At 53.3% G+C, this 20,173-nt stretch overlaps 1 protein-coding gene across 3 annotated transcripts in view; it reads right to left on the bottom strand.

Annotated features, from left to right (window-relative positions):
- Positions 1–19,962, bottom strand: part of NTRK3 (neurotrophic receptor tyrosine kinase 3) — a 206,906-nt gene extending 186,944 nt beyond the window's left edge. For 2 of the 3 annotated variants that reach the window (XM_066196725.1, XM_066196727.1), the window contains exon 1: positions 19,341–19,962. In XM_066196725.1, the coding sequence (XP_066052822.1) occupies positions 19,341–19,588 (248 nt within the window). In that variant the 5' untranslated portion in view covers positions 19,589–19,962. The remainder of the gene's footprint in view (positions 1–19,340) is intronic. The other variant, XM_066196726.1, reaches the window with a different exon arrangement.
- Between the last annotated feature and the right edge of the window lie 211 nt (positions 19,963–20,173).

Here is a 20,173-nt window from a genome sequence, read left to right as displayed (position 1 = left end):
AACCCCAGATTTAGGGCAAGTGCCAGGGACCCCCACTGCCATCATCCCACCCAGCTGGGAGAGAGGGAGGTCGTGATGCCTCTACCAACAGTGTGGGCACCTCCTGCCTCTGGCCATGCTGAGTAGCTGTATTCAACCTGCTGGCATCTGTCACCTCCTCACCAGCTGCAGCCCATGACAAATGACAGCAGGAGGCTCTCCTAGCTGCAGAATGCAAACCAAGGTTTTAGCCATCACCAGGGCTGTCCCCAGCCATTCCCAAGCAGAGATCTCATCACTAATGACAGTTTAACTCTGATGCAACCTGGGCTGCAACAAGGAGATTCCAAGCTGCGTGGTGGACTGTTACACTGCCAGACCCCCACCTGCACTCAGGGTGGACAGGCACAAGTGAAACACCTTTCACATCATCACTGCAAGCTTGGCAAGGAGCATGTTACAGATGTTTTCCCAAGCATTTGTCTCCTGGAGCAGGGATTTTCCTGCCCTCAAAGCTGATGTCACCACGCAGATCCCACTGAGTTTTACCATCCTCCCCCATCAGCCCTACACAAAGCTGCTGGAGCTGTCACACAGCACATCCCACCCTCTGCTTCCAGGCCTGCCTGCAAAGGGGGAATCACACAGGCAGCACCAGCACAGCACCAGGAGCTGGCACATCCATTAGAATGACACATTCCTGGTCCCAGGGTGGATCTGAGCACAGCACAGAGCACTGCTGGACCCTGCATTACAGGGGCATGACCCTGTTCAAAGGACTAAAGAACAATTTGCACCGTCAGGCTGCAAGGTGCACATCTGCACACCTGCCTTGGGAGCATCTTGCCAAATCTCAAATGCTCTCCCAAATGCACTCAAGAGAAAAGTTTGGGCTTGAGCTGTTACTGAACCATCCATGCCTGGTCTGAGACCCTGCAAGTAATTGAAACTTGCACTCCAGTAGTTGTTCTTTCTCACCCAAATTCAGCAAGCTCAAGACAAAGCAGAAAACAGCAGCCAAAATATCTCCCCTTCCCCATCCCATGCCCAGGGTATGCAGTTTCTCTTGCTTCTCACTGGCAGAAGTCTCATTGCACCAACCCTAAACAGTTTGCTCCACAGTTTTGGGGAGATGTTATTGAAAGAACATGCACACAAAGCTGCCTGCAAAGCAAAGGAACTCTCCAAAATCAACAGAGACCTGAATCAGCTCTGCTTGGATCAAGGGCAGCAAAACTAGGCTGAAGCCAGGGGAGCAGCCAGCCACCCCGTGACTCTGTGCCACTGTCACCTCCAACTCACAACGCTATGCCAGCACATATCACCAGCCCTTCTGCAACATCTCCACAGCCCTGGGTGACAGACTTTGCAGTCCCAGATCCCACAGTCCCTTTATGCCCTGTGACCCAGAGGTAACCTCAGCAACAAACAGGGACCATCCTGTTTCACAGCAAACTAAACCACAGACCAAGTAAACAACTTATCTCTCATCACACAGCAGAACTTTCAGGATGCCTTAAGAGGCAGTTCCTCCAACAGCCACATTTTCTCCAACTTTACCCCAACCTGGAGGTCCCCATCAAAACCTCAGCAGCAGGGATGCTTTGCTGAGGCCCAGTCAGGCCTGTGGATGCTGCTACCAGGAAGATTCTGCTATTAGGCAGCAGAGCAGAATTTGGGACTGACTCCTGGGTGGCTGCCTGGGCACACCCCACAGCACCCCGAGATGCCTAGCAGAGAGCTGGGCCCATTGCCTGCATAGCAGCACAGCGCCTCAAATAAAAACTCCCCACAGCCAGCACAGTGAATAAGATTACAACAAATATAAACTAATGATACAGCTGTCAAGACAGATTAGACTGCACAGTGTAAAAAATTGCAGGGCTGTTTAGTCACAACAATATAAGATTAATTTATCAATACAGCTTATGTGGCACTGGAGAGATAGCAAATTGAATAAGTGAATCTTTTCTACACCTTGCTCAAGGAGGGAGTCTCAGACCTGATGGGTGTATGGGGCTGGATACCAGTGAGGATCTACTGGCAGCAGTCACCCAACAGGGTTGGTTTGACACAGCCCACATGGATCTGCACCTTCATCCCAGGCTCAGGGGATGGCACATGTGCCACCCAAACTCATGGCTCTGCACCCATTTGCTTCTAAAGGTGCCCACCCTTGTGCAATTCCAGACTGGAGAACAATGTCACTAAATCAAGACATCCAGAAGCTGCTGCTGCAGGCACGAACCTCCCAGAGCCTTTTCCAGGAGCTCCTCCAAGTCCAGCATCAGAGGACTGGAGCTGTTTGTGTAGCCTCAGCTTTCAGCTCTGTCCCAGTTACAGCATGTACGTGTGCTGGTGCACACAGGAACCCCAGGCAGCATCCACAGCCCTAACACAGGCAAAAATATGCACAGCCACAGCCACCCCTGGGGGGCTAAGCCCTGGCAGAACCAGGCAAGCTTGTAGCCCTGAGAACATCTCTTGTGAGTTCCCAAAAAGCAAGAACCCAGAGGTTCTCAGGAGGAGATTCCCTATTCGTCCCACAGCTTCTACCCAAAGACTGCAGTGTCTGCACGGGGCCCACATCTTTTCAGATCTCTCATCTGTTGTCATCTGTGGGTTAAAAGATGTGCAAGTAAGTAAATAGGTACAGTGATAATGAGCCAAGGTTTCGATCTGTGAAGGTGAGAGCACAGCAGCATCTGCCAATACGAAGGAAGCACCCGTTTCTATAAATATTGAAATCCGGTAATTATCATCATTAGAACTAGTTGTGATTTAGCCATAGCTCAATCCCAACAAGTAAGAATGGCATTTATTTGCCACAATTAGAACAGCTAAAAATACCTCCCAAACTTTGCCTGGTTCAGCCCCATCCCAGCAGGCTCAGCTCTGGGCAGGGAGAAATGCAAAGCAGGGGAGCACTTGAAGGGCCGTGCAGGGCTGAAGAAACTCTGTGGTCTCACAGGGAGGCCTGGACACCAACACAGGGCCACCCCATCTTCTAGGAGCCCTTCATGGAACTCTGCTCCATGGCTTTCTCCCCAGCTCTGGTTCATCCCACCCAATTCCTGCTCCACCACATTGGCTCACAAGGGTGGCTGTTCCCTATGCAAGGCAACATTCCCTCTAGCAAGCTACATTAACCACACCAAAAATTCCTTTTCAGTTGTATCAAAAGGCACAGATCTGCTTTAAAAGGCAAGCAGAAAAGCCTGGCTCAACCAAGCCATCCCATGGCCAATGGGGGGCAATAGTCCTGGTAGTACCTGCATGATCCAAACCATCCATTGCTGACAGCCAGGGGTTTCCTCACCTTGTGGGATCCTTGCAGTTATGCCAAGAGCCTCCACACACTCAGCATCCCTCCCAGGCCCCAGCTGAGTGCTGAAGGACTCCTAGAGCTCAGCATGCTGGACAGACAGCTTCATGCATAAACCTCCTGGAAGACCTCATCCTTCCCAGTTTCTACATACAGCATCAAGCTGTCCTGTCCTTCCTCTGCAAAGTGACCAGAGGGTCATCAGCTTTCCAGAAGCTTTAAACATGAAGGGACTTGGCCATCCTCCCTTGGGGACACATCTGCATTCCAGCTGTCACCAGCAGTTTCCCCAATGATAAATAAATGCCTGTGAGGTGCAGATAAATATCACAGGAGGCAGCACCTCAAAGCAGCCACAATCAACTCTCAACTTCCCATCCAAGTCCACAATCCAGGAAAAAAATCCCCATCAACTGACACAAATCACCCAGGGCCATCTCCTCATGCTTGTTCCGAGGCTCAAGATTTTCCCTGAGGAGACGTGCCCAGCTCCCCCGGTCAGGGATGTTCTTTCTGACAGTCATGGTGAATATTCTCCCTGCTGATCCGATCATATCTGGAAAGGGCCGTGAAATGGGAGCTCAGCCAATCTCTGCTGCTGTGTGGGGGCGGAGGCCCTGAGGTGCTGCTCCCTGCCAGGTCCCAAATGTCCCTCCCAGCCCCACTGGCCTCCACCTGCTCCTCCCTGAAATGCCTCCAGCCCGGGGATTTCTCAGCCTCCCTCCGCGGATAATCCGACTCCTCTGATGCCTTTTCCCCCACCCCGCTCTCTTTGCTTCTGAACTCTCTCCAATTTGCCAATATTCCCATAATAAATGCCTGAAACTCAGACCATATTCCTGGAATTTTTTTTTATTATTATTATTTTGGGGGGTTCTGTTGTTTTGCTTTGCATTTTTTTCAGTGAGAATAGCCAGGTTGTAGCTCTGCTCCCACAGCTCCCCCTCTCCCCAAACACAGCCCATCACTATTAGTTTAGGGCCCTAAGCCAGTTCTCAGTCCATTTGGCAGTGTCCTATCCAAGGCAAACCGAACTAATTTTGAGAGTAAGATTTGGTGAGACACTATATCAAATGCTTTGCTAAATCCAAATATATTAGGATTTCCACGTTCTGCTCAGCCACTAATTTTGTGATTCCATCAAAAAGAAAAAGCAATCAGGTTTGTCTGGCAAGATTTATTCTTACTAAATCCCTGCTGTTATTACTCATGCTTTCCTTATCCTCTAGTGCTTCACTTTCTTAATACTGCAGGACTGGAAGCGTTTGCTGGAAATTTATTTTTGCTATTTATATGGATTTTGAAAATCTGCCTCTGCTCTCCTCCGCTGCCCCCTGCCTTTCCCATTGCTGTTTAGCATCCCTGTGCTCCCATCGAACACATCATCTCCTCCTCCCAAAGGCAGAGCATGGCAGCATCATAAGCCCAGTGTTAATACACAGCTCAGACACAAGACCCTGGAGAAAAACAATTTTTTTTTAAAAAAAAAGTTTGGCAGCAGGAGAAAGGTCTAAAGGAAACACCCAGCTGGGTCAAGCCCAGGTCCATCGCAGAGCATCACCAACAGTTAATATTCATGCCTGACTCAGCCATCCTGAGCATCTCCACATTTTTCTTGCAAATTTTCTGGCAGCCTCACTCAGGGTGATCAAGGGGACTTGATCCACAAGTGACACAGGTTGGTGCCTTTCCAGGGGACACACACAGTCCATGCTGGGTCAGGGCCAGCAGTTCTGGAAACCAAACCCTGAACCACTCAGGCAGTTGAGGAGCTCCTCCAGGCCTGGGACTTGCAGAGAAAGGTCAGGAAAGGCTGCACTCCCCCGCTCTAGGTTGGTACCCCAAATTCCCACTCACACCTTGAGGACTGAGGTACTCAGAAAGCCACATCACAAGGCACTCAGATCTCTTGCAGCATTTTCCTCCCCAGTGAGCCAAGCAGAACCCTTTAAGTCCTGTGTTCACACAGCAGCTTTTCAGACAGCACCATCCGAAAACACTGCCATGGGTGACCCCATCCCAACTCTGACTGTGCATCCACTGCTCTGTGCCCCACTGACCTCCGTGGGAGCAGGGCAGAGCTGCTCCTTCTTTTCAGGGTATCACTCACTCCTGCTCATGAGGAGGAAAAAGGCAGCTGTGTTAGAGTGTCACTGGTTTCTGCACACCAGAGTTTAGAAAGGCTCAGTATATCTGTGCACCAAATAACCCTGCCTGGGTGCCAGCTGCCTGCACACCCTGGGGACACCCCAGCCAGCCACAGCAGAGCAGCAGCACCTCCAGCCTGTACCGAGGACAAGCCATGAGCTCCAGACACAACCCTTCCCACAGACACTGACACCTCCCCCGGCACATCCCAGCACACCCAGGTCACGGCACTGGGCTGATGTTTGGCTTCCCACACCTCCATCAGGTCAGGTCTCTGTCAGACCCTTTGCCTCAGCTCCTACGTGCTGTTTCAGGGGAAGAAAAACACAGCATGGTCATCCCAGCAACTCAAGACTCAGAAACAGGCCACCAGCATCCAGCAGAAGCCCAGGTGACAATTCTCCATTACACAAGGGGCCTCTGCTGCCCACAGCTCCTTCAGTGCCCACTGAGGGGAGCTTACATAGGGGCACGTGAAGCTAAGCTATGGCATGACCCCAAGCACTCAAGGGATAAAAAGAGATTTTCTCTTCACTCCAGCTATTTTTACATCTCAGAAATGTATCCTGGGGGAGTAGCCATCCCCAGGAGCCCTGCTGAGGGCTGGGATACCAACACCCTCCAGTTCACAGCCAGCTGGCTGCAGCCCAGCTGAAGATGACAGCCCAGCCCTGCTTGCAGCACAAGGATGACCTTCCTGCAGGCAGCCAGGCAAAATGTCCTCCACCAGCTCCCACTGGCAAGGAGCTGGTGGGAAAGATGGACCCATTCTGGGACAGCTGCCCTCCATCACCCCATCCATTCCCCCAGCCTCACCAGGGCTCAGGATTTACTGCACAGGCAGAGCAAAGGGGTTGACAGTGGAAAACTAATGGGGACAGAGGATTTACAAGGAAGGGCTGGATTCAGGGGAGGCAGAGCAAAGCAGAGGGTGATTTACAGGGTCAGCAGCAATTTACACAGCAGGTAGCACAGGGGAAGCAAGGATTTACAGGGACAGGGGAGAAGTGCATTTTATGGGCCTTTATTGGAAAATGAGCATCTCCTTCCCCTGACCGCTGTGACCTGGAGAGGGATCTGAGAGCTGATGGAGCTCCAAGGAGCCTCCCCCTTGTTCTGGAGGTCACAGACAGGCCATCATGGGGAACCAGCCCTATCCCAGCATGGCTGCATACTGCAGCTGGTTTCTGCTTGGCCACAACAGCCTCTGGGTCATTCCAGTGTGTCCTTGTCCCACCACTGCCCTGGGGCAGTGTTCCAAGGGCAGCCGTGGTGGTCAGTGCCTCCAGGGAGGCTACAAACAAGCCCTCAGACATCTCCGCCTGGAGCTGGGGGCCCTTCTTTCCTCCTGGCAAGCCCCACAGGCCCTCACCAGTTTCTCTCCCTGCCAAGGCTCCTCCTGCTGCTGGGACAGAGCTGCCAGGCTGGTGACAGGCAGGCAAGGTCATGGTGTGCTGTCCCTGCACCCCAGGGCCACCAGCACAGACACACACCAGTCACATCACCCACTCTCCAGTCCCAATTTCCAGCTGCTTCTGGCACACAGCAGGAGCCAGGGGTTGGGGTCAGCCCCCCACGTGTGACCCTGAGCACATCTCTTTGGGCAAGCAGGCTCTTTCCCTGTCCCACAGCATCTTGTCCCCACTCCTGAATTGCAGCTGGGCTGGTGAGGGACACACTCTTCAAGCATACAGCACGAAATGTGAGGAGGGGTGTTCAGCGTGTTTGGGTCTCCAGATATCACAAATCTCCCAGTCCTGAGCTGGCAGGTGCCAGGCTGAGCACAGAGACACAAGGGTTACACCTGGCCTGCTCACACTGCACGTGAAGCAAGAAAAGTAAAGACATATATAGGAGAAGTTGTCCCAGCAAAGCAATTCCACCGTGTTGTGACATCACCACTTTGGAGCACACTAGGGCTGGTCTCTGCCAGCCCAGGAGGTGACAGCTCAACTCAGTGCCCAGGAGTGAGCCAGGACACACATTGTGCTGCCCCCAGCTCTTCCCTGCCACTGCTCCCTGTCAGTGGTACAAGGCACAGGCTGCCCCTCCAGAAGTGACATTTGCAGCACGTCGTGGCCTGGGGACCAAAGCTTCAGCCATGCCAGCAGGAGGGTGTCCCCAGGTGACATGCCAGCCCACACCTTGCATGCTCCTACATTTACTCCCCAAAAAGAGGCCTGCACAACAAAAAGTGGAGGCATTGATCCTAGAAGGGCCAAAAAAAGGGGGAATTCACTCAAACATTTCATCTCAGTCTCATTCTCCAGACACTCCCCTATTTTGTAACAGATACAGGAGGCCACATGCTAAACAAGTGCAATCCCTGCATGATTGCAAACCCCAACCGCCTGCAGCACTGGGCTGCTCAGCACAGGGGTGCAATTAGACTCATGCCACTAGCAGAGAGAGGGATGGAGGGGAACAGCTCCAAGCACTGACCACGGGCACCCATGAAAGCATAGATCACTGCCCAGCCCCAGCATGGCATAAAAGAGGTGAAAATAAAGTTGTGACCAGCCTACACAAAGCAAGAGAAGTTCTTCTCTTTCAGCCTGGAGAGATGCAATTTGCAGCCCAGACAGGTCACATTAGGCAATATCCCAATGTGTAGGAGCCCGGGTAAGATCCCATCGTTTGCAGGTGGGGACTCACTGACAGCCCAGCTGATCCCACAGATCCTCAGCAGAGATCCGTGGGCAGCATCCCAAACAAGCTGGTCCCCTTATCCGTGTAAAACTTCCCGAGAGGAACAATAGCAACCAACATCATCACCAGAACCACAGACAGCAGCAACACCATTACACCATTGCCCCCCCCCGCCCCCCGCCCTCCCAAAGTTTGACTAAAGCTCAGGAGTATCTTTGCTTTTATAAATCTCTGCCTTTTAATGATGGCTTCAAGGCTCAGAGAAAAAAAGGCCCATTAAACTCACTGAATAAGTTAATGGGGCAGAGAGAATCCATTTCAAAGCCACCCCAGGCTATTTTCCTCTGGAGCTAAAGCCTGAATAAGCAAAAAGGAAAAATTAAAACTGTACAGTGCTTTGCCAATAAATAACCCCCAGTGTAATCTACTACCAGGCAGGCCTCCATTTGCAGAGATAATAGGATGCAGATCATCTGCAAACCACCTCCCCTTGCAGGGACCACCACCTTTTGATTGCAATTAGCTGCGCCAAGGCAGGAGCCTCCAACTCCTGTCCGTCCCCTTCCACCTGCTTGGGGCAGGAGGGAATGACACATCCTGCAGGAAATGCCAAAATCCAGCACTTGGCTCTGCAATTCCCCAACATCAATGCTCCAGGCACACACCCCTGCTCTTCTGCTGCATTTTTTTCCCAAGCCCTCCTGCCCCTTCCTCCCTGTCTTCTCCCCCTCCTTCACCAGAAGAACTGTGGGTCCATCCCTCATCCAACAACCAGGGCCCACACACAGCTGCTCCTCCTCAAACACTTAAAAAATAAGTGCATGTCCCAGAGAGGTGGAAAAAAATAAAATTCCCTGCTTGTAAATGTTGATCCCACTAGACGCAGTTTGTTTACTATTTAATATTTAAAGTTGCTAATTAAGCCTCCGAATAAATAAATCGATGCTATCCATGCCTTTTGGAAGGCAAGGATCTTTCCCTTGAGGTCAAAACGTGCTGGGTGCTGGGCAGTCTGCCTGGGGCTGAGGACAAGCCTGGGACACGAGGATCCCACCACCATCCCTCTTGGACGGAAGGGCAGATTGACAACACCAGGCTGGGAGCATCAGGCACCTCAGCTACCCAGTCCTGGAGGGAAGCACAGGCAGGACAAGGCACAGAGAGGAGAATTTCCAGGCAGGAGTGCCCACAGCAGTTCCTCTCAGCCCTGGGCTGGGATCTGAGCGGAGCCAAGGGCTTGTGCTCCCAGGGGCCAGAGGATGAACCCACACAGTGCTGGGGGTACACAGACACCAACACACATCACCACAGCCCACCACACACCAGCAGCCAGGGCTGCTCCAGCCACCAGCTGCAGACACATCCCTCCCAACTGCCCAGAGGCAGGCAACCCACACAGCTTCCTACCTGAGAGCATCCCTGTCCCAGCTCGTCTTCTCAAAACCAGCATGCAGGATCTTGCAAGGAGCAGTGACTGCTGCCACCCTCACACACAACCCCGACATCTCCCAATATCCACAGCTCAGCTCTTCCACCTGATACATCTACAGCCTCCTTAGGCTCTGCCTCTCCTACATCCACTCCAGCTATATCCTGTACCTTGCCATTAACCCCCACGGTGCCAGCCCTGCAGAGCTCCTTGTTGCCCCTCCCTCCCCAGCCATCATCCCTGCACAGTTCAGATGCCCTGCCCGCACTCCCTGGGCTCAGGCTTTGCTTTGATGCTCCCAAGGACACCCTTCAGCATCTGCCCCGACCTGAAATGAGAGGCACAACCCTTCCCAAGTGAGCTGCTCTGATGCTGATTTAGCTCCATGCTACTCTACCCTCTCCCCTGCAGAGTCTGGGACAGCCTGTGAGGATGGAAGCACCGATGTGTCTGGAGCCCATGTGAGGCTCAAGAGAGGAAAGGGTCCCCAGTAAGATTCAGCTTCTCTAAACTGGCACAAAGAGAGCCCCAGGAGAAAAGGAAGCTCTCAGCAGGCTGGGGAGGTGGGAACTCACATCATCCTTGACCCTGTGCCCCACTGAACTTTGCTTGCTTCACAGGCTGCTCACCAAGTGACTTGGGGGCTTTCACCTTAATTTTCCTGGGATTATATCCTAGCTGAGAGGGCACAGGCAAGACATAAGATAGACAAAGCCAGGATCCACCTCACTGCCCCAGGAACACTCATCCACATCATGGAGGAAAAGAGTTTTGTGGACAAGAGAGATTTTTCCAGCCACACAAGTCACAGAGCTCCCCACAGGCAATCCCATCTGTACTGGGAGGGGCACAAGGGGTGCCCAAGCTGGCCTTGTCTGCCTGGGTTAGGGGCAGGCAGGAGGAGGGCAGGCAGCCCAAGGGAGCATTTGCACAGCTGGATCACAGACTGGAGAGCCAGGAGTCCTTGTTCCCAGCCCAGGTCACTGCACAGCATTTCCATGGAGAGCATGGGATGGGGGATGAGACCAGAGCTGCTCAAGGAGCAGAAGGAAAGTCAGCAGCTGCAGGCACCCGAGATCTCCCCCATGTGGTTTCATGTCCTGGCAGGGTCAGGAGTTAGAGCCTGGCACTTCTGCAGCTCAGCTGAGCATTCATATTCCTAATTTATCCTGGCAAAACCCTGAGCATGCAGGGTCCTCAGCAGCTCAGATTCCCAGCATCTGTTTGAGCATTTCCACATGAACATTTCCTAGTGGGAACCTCCTGGTGAGAACTAGTTAAGGGACAGCCTTGCACAACCCAGAAGGATGGGCACTTCACCATGCTCACATCTGCTCCTACCCATTTCTCAGTCCCTCAGGGACAGTGCAGAGCTGCCAGCAAAGGCACCGGTGCCCTGTCCCCTTCCCAGCACAACTGAGCCCAGCACAGACCTGTGGAAGAGCTGCAGGCAAGAGGCTGCATGAGGGACAGCACTTGGACTCAGCCTCTCCCTGCATCCTTCCCTGGGATCCCAAGACCATTTAGTTGTCACTTCAAGAAGCACTGTAGCCAAGAATAAGCACCCTGAGTTGCACATGTGCTATCAAACTCACTTAGGAATCCTTCCTGACCTCTCTGCTCCACTGCTGGGAATTTTGTTTTTAATTAAAAATGCAGGTTTTATTTAGGCAGACTGAAGCTGGGGATGATGTCACATGAAGGTACAGGAAGGGCACAGTCACTACCAGGCTCCATTATCCACCACACCAAAACACTGGGTGGCAGCTGGAGGGAGGCTGGCTGTATATATGGCTCTGGCTTCTCCTTCAGCTCCTCAACTGCTGCAGCACATGAAAACAAGCTAAAAATACAGCACATATTTCCTGATGCCACCCTTCCAGGCAAGCCAGGCCTCACACAGAGGGGAACAGGGAAACCACCCCCATTTCCTTGAGGTCTGGAAACCAGGTAGTACATGGAGGATGGGGATACCCAGGGACACAGCACAGCAGGGCTGGTGGAGTAGCCCTGTGAGCGGGGCACTGATTCCAGTGCAGTGTTCCAAGGGGACTCCAGAGAGATTTTAATCCCCCTTTCTTCAACTGAAGTGAAGCCCAGGCCCTGAGCAGTATCATGGCTCTAACCCATGACCCATCACCCACTCCCCAACACACATCCACCCAAATGTCGCCTCTGCCATGATGCTGGGGGTCCATTTGCTGTTGCGTTGCAGGACCACAGGGTGTCACAGCCTTTCCATCATGCTGGCAGCCCTTGGCAAGAGCCAGCAAGGAAATAACCAGCCCCACTTTGGCCCAGCTGCCAGGGAAAATGAGATAATCCCAGGAGCTGCACATGGAGGATGTTACAGGGCCAAGGCCAGATATCTGCCCTCACTCACCCTTGCACTGTCTCACACCAGGTTCTTCTCAGCCTTCCTCCCTTAGAGAAGGACATGTGGTCTCTTTAGCTCTCTGACCTCCATCCAGTCTCTGCAGCAGAGGTTTAATCAAAGGAGCAAAGAACATTTTACCTACTCTGAGGCCCTCAGAGGCAGCTCTCAGTCTGTGCCCTCTTGTCTTTGCCTCCAGGATTACTCCATAGACTTCTCTCATGTCTGCTAAAGCCAACAGGACCAATAAAACAGCCTTGTTTATCCCTCCCTCCATGCTAGGCCTCTCCCTAAACCCTGGCCAGTGCTGGGCTACAGGATCTCCATCCTCACTCTGCCTCTTGCAGGGCAGCTCCACCACTCCTCCGTGCCTCAGCTTCCCCATCAGAAAAATGGACAGACCTATCAGAGGCTTCCTTGTAGGCTCATAGCCAGAAGTCACTCACAGAGGGCAGGTCATGACCCCGACCAGGCACTGCTTGCCCAGCAGCACCTCCTCACTGCCCCTGCTTTGGTCGGGTCAATACTGTCCAAAAATCTGCAAATCACCTCAATTCACAGCCAGGCTGGGGCTGTCTCTACAGCACGGGTGGAAGAGCTGTGGATACAGCTGTGAGCTGGGGACGCACTGGCCACATTCCCACGCAGCAGCACAGAGAAGAAAGCCGTGACCCAGCACGCGCTCGGGTCCAGGGGACCATGCGACACCAGTGGGTGCCCACACAGGGATGGGGATGCCGAGTTAGGGAGCACGTGAGAGCCCAAGAGGGGTCCAGCAGCACGGGCACCCAAAGCAAAGGTCTTTCAGTGTGACAGCGAGCAGGCGGTGACCTGGTCCCCGAGCCCCCCGAGCCCCCGGCGCTCCCGCAGTCCCGGTGCGGCTCCGAGCCGGCCGTGTCCGTGCATCCCGCATCCCGCATCCCGCATCCCGGAGCCGGGCTGTCTGCCGCTGCCGCTTGCCCTCTAGCGGCACAGCCGCCTTCAGACGGGAATAGCGGAGCGGATGAGCCGGGATGCGCCGGGTAGAGGAGCCGAGGCTGAGCGGGGCTCCGGGTGGAGGGTCGGCCGGGGTTGTGGAACACCACGGGGCTGCTCTTTGCGAGCGCTCCGAACAGCCTCCATCCGGAGCGTCTTCTCTTTGGGGGATGGCCGGGACAGCCCCGTGGTCCTGGTGCTGCGTGCGGGGTGCTCAGGAACCTGGAGAACCACGTGAGGTGAGCGAGCTGCGAGTCCTCATCTCCTCGTGTGGGCACAAAGTGCTGCGATATCCAGCCACGGCACAAAGTGCAGCGAACTCGCCCCCAGCACTTCCTCCACGGCAGCTTTGCTGTGTCCCCCTTGATGCAGGGGGGAGAGCAAGAGGATCTGGGAGAGGCTAGAGCCCACAGGCTGCTGTCAAACACACCTGCTTAGAAAGCATCGACACAACCTGTCGAAACCCCCTCTGCAGGAAACACTGAACTACTGCCATTCCACAGTGCCTGGTAATAACACTCCGAGTTACAAGCACTAGTAACACTCACTTTGGAAGCCTGGCAGGCTTAGGGCTTGGTTTACATCCCACTTGTTAGCAGCCCCCAGAATGGGATGCACCAAATCCAGCCATAAACTCCTGGACAACACCAAATAGAGGCTCTTCCCTGAGCAGGACAAGCCAGTGTGCCAGGGTGGCACTGGGAAGCATCACCAAGCTCAATCTACCTGCAGGTCTCCCCAAAAGTGATCCCATGGGACACCTAAGGGACTGTTTGGGGGGTTCACTGAGAGGGCCCAGCATTTCTGGGTGCATGGATGGTCACAGGGCTGTGGGACACCTCGAGCAGCCTCCTGCAGAAGCACATGAAGATGCTTTGCTTCACAGGGGTGAGCTAATAACATAAAGCAGACCCAGAAATCTTTCCCTGACTGAGCTCTGCAAAAGCCCTTAGACAGAGGCAACACCTCTCTGAGTCTCCAAGAACAAGGCAGCTCCTTCCTCAGTCTTTTCTTCCTCCCATTAAACATCTGTCCTGGACCTGAAACACCTCTGTCTCACCTCTCCAATTATAAGGAGACAAGGCATCAGCCAGAACCAATTTAGACTGCCCTGAAACCTGCAGGACATGAGGACTGGGGAGATGTCACATGCACCCTGCAACCATCTGGGCCACCAGCTCTTCCTGCTAGGCCAGCAGCTCAGACCCCATGTTTGGCTCAGAAAAAGTCTGGGAAGTGCTGGCAGGCACCAAAACTGTCTCCTTCCTGAAGAAATACCTGACATCACCTGTGCCCAGAAAGTGCCTCTCTCCAGGATTGGTCAGCAGAGAGAAAGACAGTAAGAGCAGGGCAAGGAGCCAACAGACAGCCCACAGGAAAGGGAGAGGATACAGACCAGTGTTCCTGGCTTAAATCACATCTAGAGCATCAAGACCATGTATCTTAGCCCAACTCTTTATCCCAAATATCTCTGTACCCTTTATCTGTCCTCAAAACTTGGTGCTGCACCCGCCTCCCCCATCCTGACATCCCTCAGGATAGACGCTCTGCATGAACAAGAGCAAATCCAAGATGGATTGAATTAGGGACCTTTTTGATCATCTCTGAAGCAGCCAAAGCCTCTGGGACCAGGAGATGGGAGGCTTTGGGAATGCCGAGCCTTTCATCTCTGGAGAGTAGTAGTACATGAGGCACACTGGGCACAACGTGGCTGATTCAGAGAAGAGAAAACTTTGTGCCTGTTGTCTGAAGCAGAGCAGTCAATAATTTGAGCACCACAGGAGCCTTTCTCACGCGCTCTTTGGGTCACCAAAGCAAGTTCTGCTCCCTCCAGTCCTTCCAGGAAGAGGCCTGCCCTTTCTTTCTTTCCTCCTTCCCAGACACGGGCACACAGGAGCATTCCCTGTGCCTCAGCTCTCCCCGCACCGGCAGGGAAGGGGTGCTGCTGCTGCTGCTGTGAGCACCCCCTCTTTCTCCCCCTCTCCACATGCTCCAGCTCCCGCGCAGCGAGTGGGGGCAGCTCTGCCGCTCCCCCCACGGCTCCCAGCGCTGACGTGGCTCTCCCACCCCCGGCCAGGCCCACGGCATGGAGAGGATGCTGTCATGGGCTGCTGGGACAGCCTGAGAGGAAAGAATGAAGGTGCTCTTCTTTTCTATGGAGGAGGGCAAGATGCCTCCTCTTGCCCCTGCCAGTGAGACCCAAAAATCCTGCATCACACTGAGCTCCACAGTGAGCCACTTCCTCTTGGGTTGCTCTGAACCCATCTCACCTTGTTGAAAGCAGCTACAAGCTACACAGAATATCCACCCATCCAGTGTATTTTACCACAAGAGCCCCCATTCTCCCCTGGTGAGGCTGGGTAAAGAGGGAGGCTTTCTATACCGAGGACATCTCCCTACCTCGAGGGAGCCCAGGGGTGACACATGCAGGGCCACCACCGCCTGCCTAGCAGCATCTCCGCAGTGCCATAGCAACAGCTGAGAAGTAGGGAGGCCCAGATGGCAAACTCCTCCGTCTGTCCTTCCCCACGCACAGTGCCGGCGCACGCAGGCGCTGCCCACGCTGCCAGCGGGGTGAGTCCCCGGCCCGGCTGCCCCTGGCACGCCGAGCCCGCCATCACCCCGGCACACGAGCCAGCCCTGTGTGCCTGCCAGCCCGCCCCCTGCGGGGCCAGGGCTGGGGACCCGCGGTGACAAACCTGCCGGATGCTCAGCATGCGGGGGAGGAAAGGGTTCTGTGCCACAGGAGCTCTGGGATCAAAGTTCTGCCAGTGCATCTGGTCTGGCAGTGAGTAAAGCCCCACGTCACAGGGGTGAGGATGGGTTGGGGGAAGCCTGAGCGTCTCTGTAAGTCACACATGGCTGGGGACACAGCAAAGGCCACCCAGGTGCACAGGAAAAGGGATGGCATGGACATACCCAACCCCGTGGTGCCATCCCCTGAAATTGGAAGGGGGAAGTACAGATCATGACTCCGAATTGGAGCCATGTCAGCCAGGTCCAGGCTGGCTCTCTGGCCTGACAGGGCTGCTGGCAGCTCTCACAGGGATCTGTGTGCAGGGTCACATCTCCAGGGATGCAACCCAAAATCAGGTAAGTTTCTGGGCATGCTGGGAAAGGGCAGAGGGACATCAGCCAACACAAGTTCTTCCTCATCCATCTCAGGCCAGGAGCTTCCTGCCTTTCCCCTGCCTCACTACTCGACTTATCACCATCTGGATTTGCAAGAAGGTTGTGTGTTACTCTCCCCTTCAGCCCAGCCAGGGCAGGAGCCACCCAGCCCTGGCTTTTACCAAAAGGAGGATGTGTGGGAAGCCAGAAGCACCAGCAATTGAAGCAAGGCCATTCCTCTGAAGGCTGCAACAGGAGGCTCAATGGTGGGCTGCCACACTGAGAGCACCCACAGATCTAGCCTACCCCACCATCATCCTTGGGTAGCACTACAGGCTGGGTGTCCCCTGTTCCTCTTCTGTTGTGCTCACCTCACAGGGTCTCATCAGCCACTGAGAAGTGATATAACCCAAAGCTCCTGATGGCTCTGCCCCCAGTGCTGGGTTGGGGTGGACTGGCATGGAGGGGTCTTGCCCTTGCTCAAGGGGGTAACATGGACAAGCCCTCTAAGATGGCTCATACTGGGTTTTTAAAGGCAGCTCTCTGAATGGGCCCTGGCAGTCTTTCATCAGCAATGCTCAAGCCCTGATTTGGAAACTGAGCTCTCTTTTGGATGTGAATAAGGCTCTGGCTGGTCACAGGGTTGTTTCTCCACCCCACACTCCATTTGCTTTTTCGCCAGCAACAAGATGAAGCAGCGACCACCACCTTCCCCAGGGCCTGTGGGGAGGTTCCAGCTGTGGCACTGCATCCCTCAGCCACTGGGACAGGATTGAGCATTCCCTGCTTGCCCCCAGCCCAGTGGGAGAAGGTGCTTTTGCCCACTGGCTGCCCACAAGCTGCCTAACGAGGCCAAGTGCCCGGTGAGCATGGCAGGCAGGGGGAAAACACTGCTCCTTGCCCAGCTGAATCAGACTCACATGCCAGCAGTGATTCAGCGATGACCAGTCTGGGCTTCTAGGCACCCTCACCCCAGAACCCATGATGTCACGGCTGGCAAGGAGAGGCCTGACATCAGCCTGAAAGGGTGCAGGACCTGATGCCTCGCGCACAAGAGCATGAACGTGGTTCAACACTGGCTCCTAGCAGTGACCCCTTTGCTGGGAAGCATAAATCAACCCTCTGCTCCTATAAGCATCCCCTATGAACCACCACTGTCTTCCCAGCAAGCACAGACCCTTGTGGAAAGTTTTCATTAGTGCTCAGTCTCAGCCCCTGAGAGCATTTTGGGGTTCACCCCAGTCCTGTGCCTCAGTCCTCCCAAGCCCAGAAAGGGAGGCACAGGTCCAGCAGTGATGCAGGGGGTGAAGGAATATGCTTTGCTCAGTGTGAAGCAGAGAGGCACACAAATTCCAGCAAAAACTGGCACCTTCTTCTCCTTCCCCAACTTAAGAGAAGCTCCTTTCCAAAAAAAATACCCGGTATCTGTTTCTGGAGTTGTCCATTTGTGATTTTTTTTTTATTATTCCTTTTTACGGACTGCTTATCAGCATTTTTCATTTTCAAAGCAGTAAAGACATTTTCTGGGCACAAAGCACTCGTGTAATACTACCACTCACAGCAGTTCAGATGTCTGTGCATCTGACAACACAGAGTTGCTCACGCTGGTGGCTTCCAAACCCTTCCCAGCCTTTCCTGTTGCTCCCCGGCCCTCAAAGGGTTAAAACTAAACCACAACAAACAGCGAGCACAGGGGAAAAAATCACGAGTTTCTCCGACTTCCCCAGCATCACCCTCATCTCCCCAGCATCACAGGGAAAACACTCCAGCACGACAGCGCAGTATAAATATGGGGCAATTGGAAGTGGAGTGTTGCATTAGCTCCCCCCATTTACTTTCCCCATTCCTGCTGTTTTTATGGAGGTTTGCTGGCAAGGGGAAGAGGCAGGGCAGGGGATTCAGGGTCAGTGACCTGCTGAAAACCTGCCTGGGCACCGCACGAACCTGTGAGCAAGCAGGGAAAGCAGCTCCCGTCATCTTTACCCAGCAAAGGTGACGAGCAGAGCTGCAAGAGAGGCACTGCAATTACTCCATGGTTCTACTGCAATTTCACTGTGACCAAATAAAACAGCCTCAGGAGGAGACCCAAAGCCCTCTCCCTCCATGCAACCGTGCCATCGAGGTAAAATAAATAAATAAATAAATAAATAACCCTCCATTACTCATTTCAAACCTTGCTGCATTTAACTGCCAGAATAAAGGATTCCACCTCTTCTTTGCTCAACTCCCACTGGCAACTTGCTCTGGGGGCTACATTTCCCTAAATGCTCACATTTCAATTAGCATTAGAATAATGAAATGGCTCAGAGTTCATCTCACCCAAAAATGTACTGGAAAATAAAGAGCAGAGATTGGAAGCAATGAGGATTTTTTTTTTTTCACGCACACACAGAGCATGATGGATTCAGGAGAAGGAAATATATTCCTTTCTCGACTCCACACTGATGAGATTAACATGGGCTTTGCTAACTGCCTCTCCAAACAAGGATAATGCAACTTCAAGTTGATTTTCCAGATAAACAAGCATGCAAACAAACGCAAAGTGCTCAACTAAAAATATCTCACTGCTTCGATGCTTCTCCCCACTGCCACCACCCCGAACCTAAAACGCACAAATCCTATCGCGGCACCACGACGAGTTACAAAATTATAACAATGTGAATCAAATAAGCTACTTAAGGGACATCTCACTGTCCTATTTTTTTTTTCCTCCTCTTAAAAATGCGAAACCACAGATCCCCAGATACACTCAGCCAGGGCAGGGAAGGGAGGATTTTCTGATGTGGGGATGTAAAAAATGACATTTTAACTGGTTACAAAGTCTCAAGAAAGAAAAAAACAGCTCAGAACTTGCTTTTCTTGCCCAATTTGGGTAAATATGTGGCGGTGTGTGGCTGTGGCGTCCCCGTTCCCCTTGCAGAAGCAAACAGTTAAAGGAAGCAGCAGCTTTAGCATCTTTGCCTGCTGCTCTCTCTCCTGCTAAGGAATCAGATCTCATTTACTTTATTCCTCTTAAGCCATGGCCAAACTGTTGCTGGGCTTTTTATGGGTTTTTTTCTTTTTTTTTTTGTTTTGGTTTTTTTTTATTTGATGGTTTTTTGTTGTTGTTTTTTTGTTGGGTTTTGTTGTTTTTTGTGGTTTTTTTGGTTTGGGTTTTTTTTTTTTTTTTTTTTTTTTGGCGGGGGGGAGAGGATGGGGTAAAGGAAAAGCCAGATCTGCATCTTCTGCCCGGGGAGTCGGGCTGAGCCCAGACAGTGCAGCGCTGCCGGGGGCACCTGAGCCCCGCGCGGGCAGCCCAGCCCGCACCCTGCCGCGGGAGAGAGGGGGAGCCCTGGGGGACCCCCACTTACATGGAAGTGATGTTCCTTGAGATGTCCGTGATATTGATGCTCGTGTTGCCATTGCTGCTGCCTGAATCCTGCCCTTCCAAGAGAGGGAAGAGGTTCCCATCATCCGGCTTCTTGCAATTGATGTCTGTCTTGCTGCAAAGACAATTAGCAGGGCAAGCCAGCACCGAAAGCAGATAGTCTCCCCAAATGCTCCAGAGCAAAAATACCCTCCAGAAAGTGCACTTGGTAGGGCAAAGAGAGACATCCATCTCCGATTGCTGCTTCTAAAAAAGAGGAGGAGGAGGAAAGGGGGGATGGAGGGAGGGGAAGGGGGGGAAAGGGGGAAGGAAACAAAGACAGAGGGAGGAAAAAGAAAAAAAAAAAACAAAACCAAAAAACCCAACAACAACAAAACCTCAAGCGATCAGCTGCAAAAATCCTCCAGCAGATGAAATCATGCTGGCAGCTGGCTGGGAGAGGCTGTAATTCCCGCTAGGGCAGCGGCCGCGGCCGCGGGCGGGGATGGATGCATGCCGGCCCGGCCGCCCGCCGCTCCCGCAGCCGCTCCGGAGGATCGCAACGGGAGGCTGGGGAGGGAGGGATGGGAGGGGAGGGAGGGAGGGAGAGAGAGAAGCAGCCGAGGAAATAAATAAATAACAAAAACGGTGCGAAAGTCACCAAGTCCCACCTACTGGGCAGAATTAAAATTGACACACCTGCAAAAAAAACAGACAGAGGGAGAGGAGGGGGCGATCTCCCCTTCCCATCTCTTCCCTCCCCCGGCCTGGCCAGCCCTGCTGCGGCGGGCACAAAAAGCAGGGGAGGAGGTGGAGGAAGAAGAGGAGGAGGAAGGC

Source organism: Chamaea fasciata, unplaced genomic scaffold (genome assembly GCF_029207755.1).
Source record: "Chamaea fasciata isolate MVZ Bird 193981 ecotype frontalis unplaced genomic scaffold, bChaFas1.0.hap1 SCAF_14, whole genome shotgun sequence".
NCBI classification, from domain to species: Eukaryota; Metazoa; Chordata; class Aves; order Passeriformes; family Sylviidae; genus Chamaea; species Chamaea fasciata.
Note: the sequence above shows the minus strand (reverse complement) of the source record. Positions and strands in the feature narration are given on the sequence as shown.